This window comes from Lepus europaeus, chromosome 15 (genome assembly GCF_033115175.1).
Source record: "Lepus europaeus isolate LE1 chromosome 15, mLepTim1.pri, whole genome shotgun sequence".
NCBI classification, from domain to species: domain Eukaryota; kingdom Metazoa; phylum Chordata; class Mammalia; order Lagomorpha; family Leporidae; genus Lepus; species Lepus europaeus.
The window spans coordinates 44,554,502-44,568,459 of NC_084841.1; the positions used below are offsets into that span (position 1 = coordinate 44,554,502).

Genomic DNA, 13,958 nt, shown 5'->3' on the forward strand with positions numbered 1-13,958 from the left:
GGATATGTACAGCTTAGAGTCTCACAAGATAGTCAGTGGATGTCACAAGAGTTATTGGTATTCTAGGACCAGGGCAAGCCCAATGGATTCAAAGCTGACCAGTTTATATGTGAGAACCTTCTTTCCAAATCTAAACACTTTTCCCAATCCCTTCTCAATTCTGCTCTCCAGCTTACCACCTATCATCATCAGAACATTTCATGTCCAGTCAGAAACCATTTTCTGTCATGACAGATTGAAAAGCAACATGGTAATATTATCTTCTTCTCCATTTAAAAATCTTCTTGTTAGGATTTTAATCTTTCACTTTCAGTGTTCTTGGTATTTTGTGTCATAAATCTCCTAGCTGTTTGAAACAGAAAACTCCTCAAATAGATGTGGGTCCTCCCAACATCTTGTCACCAGGCAATCCTTTCCTAGGCTTGATGTCTGCCAATAACTGACAGGTCTAACAGGAGACCGAATCATGGTGAAGCGGGGTCTCTGAACTCACTCCACCAAAGGATACTCTTCAAATTATAATGGGTTGAAAAATCACCCAAAGGAGTTCGATCGGTAGCGGGAGCGGAGAGCGGACCCCAGAGAGCCCTGAGCAGCCCCACCGCCGCCGCCGGCCTAGTTACCATCACACCCCGGGAGGAGCCGCAGCTGCTGCAGCCGGCCCCAGTCACCATCACCGCAACCATGAGCAGCGAGACCGAGACCCAGCAGCCGCCCGCCGCCCCCCCCGCCGCCCCCGCCCTCAGCGCCGCCGAAACCAAGCCCGGCACCACGGGCAGCGGCGCAGGGAGCGGTGGCCCGGGCGGCCTCACATCGGCGGCGCCCGCCGGCGGGGACAAGAAGGTCATCGCAACGAAGGTTTTGGGAACAGTAAAATGGTTCAATGTAAGGAACAGATATGGTTTCATCAACAGGAATGACACCAAGGAAGACGTATTTGTACACCAGACTGCCATAAAGAAGAATAACCCCAGGAAGTACCTTCGCAGTGTAGGAGATGGAGAGACTGTGGAGTTTGATGTTGTTGAAGGAGAAAAGGGTGCGGAGGCAGCAAATGTTACAGGTCCTGGTGGAGTTCCAGTGCAAGGCAGTAAATATGCAGCAGACCGTAACCATTATAGACGCTACCCACGTCGTAGGGGTCCTCCACGCAATTACCAGAACAGTGAGAGTGGGGAAAAGAATGAGGGGTCGGAGAGCGCTCCCGAAGGCCAGGCCCAACAACGCCGGCCCTACCGCAGGCGAAGGTTCCCACCTTACTACATGCGGAGACCCTATGGGCGTCGACCACAGTATTCCAACCCTCCTGTGCAGGGAGAAGTGATGGAAGGTGCTGACAACCAGGGTGCAGGAGAACAAGGTAGACCAGTGAGACAGAATATGTATCGGGGTTATAGACCACGATTCCGCAGAGGTCCTCCTCGCCAAAGACAGCCTAGAGAGGACGGCAATGAAGAAGATAAGGAAAACCAAGGAGATGAGACCCAGGGTCAGCAGCCACCTCAGCGTCGGTACCGCCGCAACTTCAATTACCGACGCAGACGCCCAGATAACCCTAAACCACAAGATGGCAAAGAGACAAAAGCAGCCGATCCACCAGCTGAGAATTCGTCCGCTCCCGAGGCTGAGCAGGGCGGGGCTGAGTAAATGCCGGCTTAACATCTCTACCATCATCCGGTTTAGTCATCCAACAAGAAGAAATGAATATGAAATTCCAGCAATAAGAAATGAACAAAAGATTGGAGCTGAAGACCTTAAGTGCTTGCTTTTTGCCCATTGACCAGATTGCTAGAACTATCTGCATTATCTATGCAGCATGGGGTTTTTATTATTTTTACCTAAAGATGTCTCTTTTTGGTAACGACAAACGTGTTTTTTAAAAAAGCCTGGTTTTTCTCAATACACCTTTAAAGGTTTTTAAATTGTTTCATATCTGGTCAAGTTGAGATTTTTAAGAACTTCATTTTTAATTTGTAATAAAAGTTTACAACTTGATTTTTTCAAAAAAGTCAACAAACTGCAAGCACCTGCTAATAAAGGTCTTAAATAATAAAAAAAAAAAAAGAAAAATCACCCAAAGGAACTTATGAAATAATACATGCATATTTACCATAGAGGGTAAATATGGGATCAACATAAACTAATTGCTAAAGGAAATAATTACATTTTAATAAAACATTTTATGATATAATGAGAAACATTAGATAAATGGAAATTTATTAATAAAGGTTGAACTATGTAAAGATGAAAGTGTATTTTGTTCTTTTTACAGACAACAGTGCTTTGGAGCATTTTTCCATGTCTGCTACAGACATGACACTGCTGAGTTAGATTTTCACCTAGAGCAGTATGAAATCCTTTGTTATTATTTTTTTTTTTTGACAGGCAGAGTGGACAGTGAGAGAGAGACAGAGAGAAAGGTCTTCCTTTTTGCCATTGGTTCATCCTCCAATGGCCGGTGCGGCCGGTGCGCTGTGGCTGGCGCATTGCGCTGATCTGAAGCCAGGAGCCAGGTGCTTCTTCTGGTCTCCCATGCGGGTGCAGGGCCCAAGCACCTGGGCCATCCTCCATTGCACTCCCAGGCCACAGCAGAGAGCTGGACTGGAAGAGGGGCAACCGGGACAGAATCCAGAGCCCCAACCAGGACTAGAACCCCAGGTGCCAGTGCCACAGGCGGAGGATTAGCCTGTTGAGCCATGGCACCGGCCTGTAATTTTTGTTTAAAAAAGATTTATTTATTTGAAATGCAGAGTTAGAAAGAGGGAGAAACAGATAGATACACACACAAGGAGGGAGGGAGGGAGAGAGAGAGAGAGGAAGAGAGAAAGAGAGAAAGAGAAAGAAAGAAAGAGAAAAAGGAAAGAAGGAAGGAAGGGAGGGAGGGAAGGAGGAAGGAAGGAAGGAAGGAAGGAAAGAAGGAAAGATGGAAGGGAAGAAGGAAAGATGGAAGGGGGCATCTTCCACTTATTGGTTTACTCCCCAAATGGCTGCAATGGCTGGGGCTGGGCCAGCTTGAAGCCAAGATCTAAGAACTCTTTCTGGATCTCCCACGTGGGTTCAGGGGCCTAAGAACTTGGACCAGTTTCTGCTGCCTTCTCAGGTACATTGGCAGGGAGCTGGATCACAAATGGGACAGCTGGGACTCAAACTGGTATCCATATAGGAGGTTGGCATTTCCCATGGCGACTTAACCCACTGTGCCACAATGCCAACACTCTTTGTTATGTATTTTTAAATTATAGTCCAAGTTGGACATTCCATTTTACATTAGGAATGTTGTAGCTGAAGGAAAATGAATGTTAGCTATACTTTTTTATAACATCTAGGTTAATATGAATTAGATTGCTTTAAAAATCATGAACTGTTTTGTCTTCAATTTCTTAGAAAATAAAGGTAAAAGTTTCCCATTTTTACTTTGGCAAATTTTGAATTTTTGCATGTTTGATTTAGAGACACTTTGAGATCCTTAAACCTCTACTTTTAAAAAAATATAGAAATAATCTACTTTTTATGTAAATGACTGTCTTTCAGAAATAGCATCACAGGAAATGAATGAGTGAAATACACCTGTTCAGTATTCAGTAGAAGTACTATTGATTAAAAATTTATCTATTATTTATTTATTTATTTATTTATTTATTTTGAGAGACAGACAGGTGGACAGAAAGATATTAGCCATCTGCTATTTCACTCCCCACATGCCTGCAGCAACTAGGGCTGAATCAGGCCAAAGCCAGGAGTAGGGAACTCAGTCTGAGTCTCTCATGTGGACAGTAGAGACCCAAGTATCTGAGCTTTTACCTGTGGCCTCCCAGGGTGTGCATTAGCAGGAAACAGGAACTGGGGGTGGAGCTGGGACTCACACCCAGGCACTCTGATATGAAATAAGCAGCATCTTAACAGTTGCACCAAACACCTCATATCTGCTGATATTTTAAGGTCAGTCTTTACTTTAGAACAGTTATCATTTAGGAAACAGCTGTTAGTGGGGCAGCCTGTCTTGGAGAGATGATTTGCTCTTCTCAGGATCTCTAAGAAATGCCCCTTGATCTCAGTGTTTGCATGAACACCAGACACCGGGCATTGTACCTGTCTGTGGGAATAGCTGAGAGTCAGGTCATCTCTCAGATGTTACACAATGCACATTCCATTGAGCTGAGACAACAGTGGTTGCCCCATTGATTTAACAACAGCTTTTCAGGAAGAAAGAAAAATGTGCCATCATCAACTGCTAAGATTTGGTTTCAAGAATGTTAAAATGTAGAAAATAGTCTTTGCCTTTAAATAAGGGAAATAAGATAAAGCTACACAAATGTGTTTAACATTTTTCTTCTTTTTACACATTTAAAAGAAAAATGTTGTCTTTGTGTGTATACATATATTTATATAGAAGAATGCACGTGTATACTATTTATTTGAAACATAATTTGGAAACACTGCTCTAAGTTAAAAGAGAATACAGAATGGCATTGCTTGGCAAAATAACCGTCATTAAAGGGGTACTAGCCAAAATATCCCAGATTGGTGAGAGAGGCAGGCCAAGGCAAGTTGGAAATATTCAGCTCCAGCGGACCTATGCCCTTTAAGCAGAGCACAAGCCTGGTATCCTGTTGTCCCCAAAAAGGAAATTAGCATAGAATCTGGGCAATTGTTCTGAAAAACCAAAAAAGAGCACTTGACTCTTGTGTTATTTTCCATGTTGGTTTCTGCTTAGTTGAGAACAGGAAACTGCAGGATGGCCACTGGCCACATGCATTTTAAGGTTTGGGAGCCCTTTCTTGGCCATTCAGGAAACTTCTAGGAAGGGCCAGAGTTGTGGCCCACAACCCAGTCACTGTCCTCATTTTCTCTCCCTTGCCCCCATCCCACCCGACCTGGGTGCTCTGGCTGCTCTGTGACTGGGTTGGAATACGCTCTGGGTGGGGATTTCTCAGTCTGTCACCACACTGTTTCAACTCTAGCTTCTCAATAGTAATTTGGAAAAGTATTGCTCCCCAATCACTCATGCCCAGGCTTTTAGTTGTTTCAAGTTTCGCTAGACCCTCCTACAGAAGTGGTCAAAACAGGAAGAGATGATTTTAGCCAAACATTTTAAAGTATCCTGAAAAGATGCATTGGTGAAACAAATGAAAATCAGTGAAGAGAAGTTTTTGGCTCATTGTGTTGAGATGTTGGCTAAATTCAGACAACTCTCCTGATGCAGAAAGGGAGTTAGCCTGAGGGAAGACGCCATGCCCATGTGTCTATAGAACTCATTGCATCTCTTCTGGCCCTTTTAGAAGACAAGAACGGGTAGTGACAGGTTCCTCCCCATCTTTTTATTACTATTGTTATATGTTACTATGTTTATTTCATTTGTTTTTCATTTGAGCTGCAGAGAGAGGGAGAGAGCTCCCATCTGCTGGTCTACTTCCCAAATGCCCAAACAGCTAGGGCTGATCCAGGCCAAAGCCAGGAGCCCAGGATGCAGTCAGGTGGAAGCTGGAAGCCAGAAACTCAGTGCAGGTTTCCCACAGGAGTGGCAGGCACTCAGTCACTCGCATCAACACCTGCTATCTCCCGAGAGCTGCATTGTCAGGAAGCTAGAAGATGGAGCTGAAGCAGAGAATGAGACCCAGGCACTCTCATTCGGGATGCAGCCATCCCAGATGGCATCCCAGCTGCTGTACTGAACACCCACCCCTGTAGGTATTTTTGGTTGTTATACCTTGGAGTGGAGAGCATTACTGACATCTAGTGGGCAGATAAGCTGCCAAACACCGTACAATGCACTGGACAGTCCCCACAGCCCACATGTTCATATGGAGATGGAACTGAAGAAGGTCACACTGTGTATGGAGGTGTGGCCAGCAGAGAGCCTCAATCATCACACACACGGATGGTTGTCCTCTTCTCAAAGGCCTGGCATATCCCAAAATAGAACAGCGTCCATCTGCGTCAAAATGCTGAGTTGATAGAAAATATTACATCTACAGCGGTTTTCTTACCTAAACACCATTTGTCAAAACACAAAGCCCTCTGCACAGCTGACATTCAGGGAGTGCGGCCTCTGCTCTGTGCTAGGAGCCCCAGCCCAGGATAGTTCATGCTAACGTAAACAGGATAAGCCTTCTCAGCTGCGGCACTGTTTACCAGGAACCTGCAGGAATAAACTAGGGTTAGTTTCATGTGCACAGCAGTAGTAATCCACGTGGTGATTTCGTTCATTGAGTAGCAACAAATGTGGGACACATCCGACAGGCACTAGGCTCTGGATTTGTCAAATGGTGAGGAAGACTTTGGGCTGCTCCCCTTCCCTACCCTATGAGGAGCTTAACGTGATAGACACCGTCCCCGAGAGGGAAGAAGCAGCTTAAAAGTGGAAGAAGTGGGGCAGGCAGGCATTTGGTGCAGTGGTCAAGCTTCACTGTTCTGAGTCCTGGCTCCACTCCTGTCTCCAGCTTCCTGCTAATGCACACCCTGGAAGGCAGCAGGTAATGTTTCAAGAACTTGGGTTCCAGATCCCCATGTGGGAGACACAGATTGGGTTCCTGGTTCCTGGCATTTGGCATCCGGGGAGTAAATCAGTTGAAAAAACAAAGAAGCAAGTCTAACACTCTCTTCCTTCCCTGAGGGTTGGAATGAAAATGAGCTCCCAGGGTTCCCGTTAGAACTGTCACCAGGGGGGCTGGCACGCTGGCAGTGCCAGCATCCCATATGCGCACCGATTCAAGTCCTGGATGCTCTACTTCCAATCCAGCTCTCTGCTATGGCCTGGGAAAGCAGTAGAAGATGGCCCAAGTACTGGTCCCTTGCCACCCATGTGGGAGAACAGAATAGAGGTCCTAGCTCCTGACTGTTGTGGTCATTTGGGCAGTGAACCAGCAAATGGGAGATTCTCTCTCTCTCTCTCTCTCTCTCTCTCTCTCACACACACACACACACACACACACACTGCTTTTCAAATAAACAAGCAAATAAATCAATTTTTTTTAAAAAGAAAATGAAATGTGGAGGATTTGGATATTTTTCTCCCTATAGAGGGAGAAAATGACCTTCAATACAACCTGTACCTGGATATTTTTGTGTGTTTGCCTGTATATCATATCAACAGAAGATCCAGGAAAAACAGAAAAGCCTTAGAGATGAAAGTAGATCCTGGGTGAGCACCTACAGGCTTCCAGAACTAGGGAAGGGCAGACACATCTTTTTTTTTAATTTTTAAAATTTTTTTGACAGAGTGGACAGTGAGAGAGATACAGAGAGAAAGGTCTTCCTTTGCCGTTGGTTCACCCTCCAATGGCCGCCGCGGCCGGCGCGCTGCAGCTGGTGCACCGCGCTGATCCGAAGCCAGGAGCCAGGTGCTTCTCCTGGTCTCCCATGGGGTGCAGGGCTCAAGCACCTGGGCCATCCTCCACTGCCTTCCCGGGCCATAGCAGAGAGCTGGCCTGGAAGAGGGGCAACCGGGATAGAATCCGGCACCCCAACTGGGACTAGAACCCGGTGTGCCGGCACCGCAAGGCGGAGGATTAGCCTGTTAAGCCACGGCGCTGGCCTACACATTTGATTTTAACTTAACTGACTGGAGCTGAATCATGATAAGGAGCAGGTATCCTCAAAGTTGGTGTGTTTTTTCCAATACTCCCCAGGGTCCTCAGGGCTGATTTTAACTCCAATCACAAAGGGTTCTACTTTCTCAGGGCCTGTGCATGCTGAGGGCACCAAATGTCCTACAAAAAGTGTCAGAGGGTTTTCATCAGGTTGGTACTAAACTGCTCATCTACCTTCCCATCCATTGGGTGGGTGCAATTTTGGTCTAACTACAAATTGAGGGAAATGGAAATTTGCTGCAGCAGAGAGCTGGGATGACAAAGGGCAAATGCCGCAATTCCTCTCACATGGAGGTCACTGTAGCAATTCAGGCAAAAGATAACATAGCATGGGTCAAGGGACTGGTTAAGATGCCACTGGGGAGTAGAATCAAACTGCTACAAGCTGTAGGACAGGATCATCCTTATGGTCAGCCATGATGGGAGGGATCAGACCAATGGTCCCACTCAATGGTGAAAGGAGAATTATGAGAAGGGCCCTTTGCTGCCTCTATGAAGGGTTTTGATGACCAGTTCTCTTATGTCGTTCTGCTGGACAGTGAGGACTCTAGCCTTCCGCCTCTTGGCCCCTGAATCTTTCATCCTGAGCTTACCTCCCTGAAGGGGTAGTGAAGCATCCTTTCTGGGGGAAATTGGCTGAAGAGAAGAGGTTTATAATACTGATGGAGAGAGACCAAGATGGTGGAATAGGGAGGTCGCTTACTGCTCTAGTCAGGGGAAGATAGTTAAGAAAAACATGAAGAGAGTGCAAACTCAGGGAAGAGTTAGGGAGAAAATGTCAGCGGAAGCTCCACATAAATTAGGAGGATACTGTGGATCTATGTGGAGGTTGAGGATACACACAATTCAGGACCCCAGCAGCCGAGAGCCTCAGTACCAGCTTTAGAGAGTGAAAGTGAGACCAGACTGCAGCAGCCCAAGCCACTGACGATAAAGCTGTGAGAAGAGTCTGGCGTGAGTCCAGCTTGGAGCCCTGTGGGGGACAGTATACCTGCCAACCTAGAGGGAAAAAAAGGGGGGGCACTTTTCTCTCTCCCCAACCACCCTGTATCCTGTAACTAGGTGAGAGGAGGTGGGTGCCATCCTGGACATACGCAACAGCTGTGCCAGCTTGTGGCTCCATGCCCAGCAACCAGTCAAGAACAGACACCTGAGTCTGGCTGGGAGACCTGATGGGGGCTGGGTGCTTGTGACTGTGGGAACCTTGTGTGCTGGGACTGTGAAAACACTGTGGCTGTGTTTGAGGGCACAGGGTGTAGCTGGGACTTTGGGCAGTCACTGTGGGTGGCTCCACATGCTTGGGGCTCCTTGATTCCCTGATGTGGGTCATTGCTGTGGGATCCGTGCTCACACTGAGGACTGCATGGATTCTTTGTGTGTTTCTTGTGGTAGCATGAATGAATATTATACCCACTGGGGCTAGCGCCCAAGCATTGGTCTCGTTTGAGGTGAATGTGAGACTACACCAACAGAGCTGAACAAACTTCCCCTCTAATAAAATTTACCACCCCAAATTTGGGTGACACCTTGGATTCTCCCCTCACTCTGGTGCTCTGAACAGAGCTCTCTGGCCACATCCAGCACACACCTCAGGGTACTCACTGGAAGAGCAGACACTCCACTAATCCACAGAGGCATAGTCCAAAGATAAAAGCTATCACAGGGAAAAAAAATAAACCAACATGTATCTTCACAAATGCCTTTTTAAAGGCATTTAAAATAATCATAGCAATTCAAGAAACAAGTATAAGGAAGATAACATGAGGCCTCCAAAGGAAGACAACAACACTTCAATACTAGAATGTGAAAATGAAGAGATTGAAGAAATGCCAGAAATGCAATTCAAAAAATTGATTGTTGGATTATTTAAAAGTAACCAGAAGCAAATCCATGAATTAAAGAAATGTATATAAGACATGAATGAAAATTTCTCCCATGAAATTGAGATTTGAAAGAAATATTAGAAATATTGGAAAGAAAGAATTCAATAGATCAAACATAAATGTGGTGGAAAGGCTAAACAATAGACTTGGTGAGGCAGAAGAAAGACTATCCATATTAGAAAACAAATCTCTGGAAATTTAACAGTCAGGCCAAATAAAAGAAAAAGAAATTAGAAAACTAAAAAACAGTGTTAGAGATCTATGGGATACTATCTAATAACTCAACATATGGGTATTGAGAGTTTCTGAAGGTGTGCAAAGATAAGGGATTAGAAGGCCTTTTTAGTGATATAATTACAGAAAATTCCCCTAATTTGGAGAAAAAAAGGAACATCCAAATACAGGAAGCACACAGAACTCCTAATAGACATGACCAGAAAAGATCCTCACCATGACACAGTGTAGTCAAACTCTCCACAGTAAAACTTAAAGATTCTAAAATGTGCATAAGAGAAAGCAAGATTACTTTCAAGAGGGTCTCCATTTAGGCTCATAGTTGACTTCTCATCAGAAACTCTAAAGGCTAGGAGAGAATGGTGATATACAGTCCAAGTTTTAAGAGGACAAACTGTCAACCCAGAATACTATACCCTGCAAAGCTCTCATTTATGAATGAAAGTGAAATAAAGATCTTCCATAAGAGAAACTGAAAGTTTGTCACCACCCATCCAGCCTTACAAAAGATGCTTAAGGATGTGCTACACACAGAAACAGAGAAACATGGTCATCACTATGAAAGAAGGGGAAGTCAGTAAAAGTAAAAAGGAAATCCAAAGTAAATTATAGGAATATTTTTGGGAAAATGTAAGGGCCAAATCTTATCAATAGTCACCTTGCATGTAAATGTCATCAGCTCTCCAGTTAAAAGACACAGACTGGCTGAATGGATTAAAAAAAAAAAACCCATCTATTTGCTGCCTACAAGAAACACATCTCACCAACAAAGATACATGCAGACTGAAAGTGAAAGGATGGAAAAAGATATTCCATACTAATAGAAACAAAAACAGAGCTTGTGTAGCCATCCTAATATTAGACAAAATAGACTTTAACACAAAAACTATTAGAAGAGACAAAGAAGGGCACTTTGCAGTGATTAAGGGATCAATTCAACTGGAAGATGTGACTATAATAAATGTGTATGTACCTAATTACAGGGCACATGGCTATTTAAAAGAAATGTCAGTATATCTACAGGGAGACATGGACTCCAATAGTAATGGGGGACTTCAATACCCCATTTTCAGCAATGGACAGATCAACCAGACAGAAAGTCAGCAAGGAAACAAAAGAGTTAATCAACACTATAGACCAAATGGACCTAACAGACATCTACAGAACTTTCCATCCTACAGCCTCAGAATATACATTCTTCTCACCAGTGCATGGAACTTTCTCTAGATAGACCATTGGCTAGGCTATAATGAAAGTCTCAGCAAATTCAAAAAGTCAGAATCATACCATGCATCTTCTCTGACCACAATGAAATGAAGCTGGAAATCAACAACTCAAGAATCTCTAGAACACATGCAAACACATGGAGACTGAGCAGCATGTTCCCGAATGAACAGTGGGTCGTAGAAGAAATCAAAACAGAAATCAAAAAACTGTTGAGGAATAGAGACTTTTTTCATACTATTCGTTGAACCCTTTACTTAGTATAGAGTGAATATTTTGGTATATAAAGTTAATTGAAAATAGATCTTAGTAAAAAATAAGAATAGAACTAGGAGAGAGAGAGGAGGAAGAAGAGTGGGAGAACAGGTGGAAGGGTGAGTATGGAGGGAAGAATCACTATATTCCTAAAGTTGTATTTACGAAATGCATGAAGTTTGTATACCTTCAATAAAAGTTTTTTTTTTTGGGGGGAAAATATTGACATTTGGAAGCCTCTTGAGGAAGGAGTGAGTTCTCTCCTGGTGCTTTATAATGAATCCTACCAGTTTATGAGACACATCGGAGACCTGGAGCTTTCCAGGCTCTGTCTTATTCCTTTTCCCCTAGATGTGGAGGGTGAGTTAAGGACCTCACCCCAGCCAAGGCTCAGCTGAGCCTGACTGTGGCCACGGGAAAGAGGCCAGCATCTCTGTCCTAGCCCTGGCAGCGTCCCTTCCATCTGCTTTCTCTGCTGTGTGGCAGAGGGATGGCACAAATACTATGGAGGAAACAGACAAAAACCAAGAAGAATGGCTAGGTTTTTTTAAAGTTATTATTTGCTTGGAAGGCAGAGTTAGAGAGAGGCAGAGGCAGAGGCAGAGAGAGAGAGAGAGAGAGAGAGGTCTTCTATCTGTTGGCTCACTCCCCAAATGCCCTCAATGGCCCAGGTAGGTGCAGGGGCCCAAGCACCTGGACTTGAAGCTTCCTGTGGATAGTCTTCTTGGGTTTCAGAGTGATTGAGAGTGAAGCAGAGGGAAATAGGGAGGAAATAGTTCAAGAGGGAGCAGAGCAGAAGCAAGACCGACTGTCGTAGACTGGTGACCACTCTCTCTTGAACAGTCTCCTCTTCATTCCATTTTTTTTCTTAAAGAAATGTTTATTTTACTTGGTGGGTGGGTGGGGGGGAGAGGATTTTGTCCATCTGTTGGTCCACAACCCAAATACCTGCAAAAACAAGGGCTGGACCAGACCAAAGCCAGGAACACGGAACTCCATCTGGGTCTCCCACATGAGTGGCAGGGACCTAAGTATGTGGACCATCGTCTGCTGCCTTCCAGGGTGCACATTAGCAGGAATGCTGAATCAGAAGTAGAGGTGGGACCTGAACTCAGGCACTTTGGTATGCGATGCAGGCATCCCAAGCAGTGGCTTAACTTGCTCCACCACAACACCTGCCCTTCCTTCCTCATTTTTAAAGAGAAACTTTCAGGGGCCAGCTCTTCTCCGAGGGTTTCTGTAGCTCAGAAACCTAGCTTTGGGAGCCCTGAATGGCTAACATTATGTATTTATTTAAGCAATATGAATTGTATATGTTTATGATGTATCCTGTGATATTTAAGTACCTGTATACATTGTATAAGTAAATTTTTTTTTCTTTAAAGGTTAATACATAATCATTCCACTGATGTTCCCAGGGCAGGATCATCAGCTTTGTCATATGATATTTTGCTTTGGACACTGTTATGTGTTGAATTGTGTCCCCAGAATTCATGTGTTGAATACCTAATACCTAGGACCTGGGAATGGAACCTTCCTGGGAAATAGGGTCTTTGTAGATGGAATCAGTTAAGATGTGGCCTTTGTGGGGCGAGCCTAATCCCATATGACTGGTGTCTTATGAACAGGGATGAGACACAGACATGCACTCAGGGAGACTGCCTGTGGCCAGGAAGGCAGAGATTAGGGTGATGCTGAGACATACCAACTCTGCCAGCAAACCACCAGGAACTGGGAGAGGGGAGGGGACAGATTTACTGCTACTGTCCTCGGCAGGAACTGGCCCTGCCCACGCCTTCAAATCGGCTTTCTAACCTCCAGAACTGTGAGACAAGACATTTTTGTTGCAGCAGCCCCCGGTTCATGGGGTTTGTGACAATAGCCCTGGCAAGTGGATGCAGGCCCTGCCATGAAGGCTTGGAAAGCCTGGAGACATGTGTCTCTGGGGGGCTGGGCTGGTGCATGCTGTCCCCACAACCTTATATTTGGTTTTTGCCAATGATGCTTTGCACAATGACTCTTGGTGTTGTTCTGCTCCGGATGCCCCTATAGCTCTGTGGGGGAAAACTGTTTTGCTGCTCCCGGCTGTGTGTGGGGGCCCAGAATGGAGCTCTTTGTTTAGAATTTGCATGGTATACATAAATAACGAGCATATGGGGACTGTGCAAGCCAGAGGCATTTCAGACTCAGGCAAGGAAAGAGAGACTTCACTTGTTAAACACATTTCCTGTTCAAATGCATCGCCAGCTTCCCTACATCTTCCCTTCCTGGGGTCCTGTCCCTTCCAAACCCTCAAGTATGTAAGGAGCTTTCTTAGCAGCTTAGCAGCGTAGGCTCAACAGGATGTTGAGAGAAATGGATAAGAAAGAAAAACGCACTTTAAGCCAGATGAGTGGAAAAAGCCCTTTTTCTTTTTCTGCATTTAACTTCGGGATGGTAAAATAAGAAATGGCTAAGAAAATTTCTTGTAAGTGAACACTCTGTTGAGAATGTCCAAATTGTTTATACAGAGGTTGGCCTTTAGAAAACAACCACAGTGGTTTCCTTTTAGATAAGGGGACAGGCACTGAAATTCTGCCTCCAGTATTTTCATGGAGAATTCCTGTATTAGTATTGTACGGACCCATCTGACCCAGGCCGTAAAGTGGGGTGAGTTAAGTTTAAGGGCAAGACCTTGTCTACTCCACGCTTAACAGGAGAAGGTGGGCTTGGTCCCTCGGGACACTGGCTCCCCTCTTCCTGGGCGTGAGATGCCCCTCTCATTTCATGCTAT

At 44.9% G+C, this 13,958-nt stretch overlaps 1 protein-coding gene across 1 annotated transcript; it reads left to right on the plus strand.

Moving 5' to 3' along the window:
* The first annotated feature begins 669 nt into the window (after positions 1 to 669).
* Positions 670 to 1,715, plus strand: LOC133774466 (Y-box-binding protein 1-like). The gene has a single exon (XM_062212178.1). The coding sequence runs from the start codon at positions 685 to 687 to the stop codon at positions 1,645 to 1,647; it is 963 nt and encodes a 320-aa protein (XP_062068162.1). The 5' UTR covers positions 670 to 684; the 3' UTR covers positions 1,648 to 1,715.
* Positions 1,716 to 13,958: the final 12,243 nt, after the last annotated feature.

Coding starts and splice junctions, on each gene's coding strand:
- LOC133774466 (XM_062212178.1), top strand. CDS start 685: ATGAGCAGCGAGACCGAGACCCAGCAGCCGCCCGCCGCCCCCCCCGCC.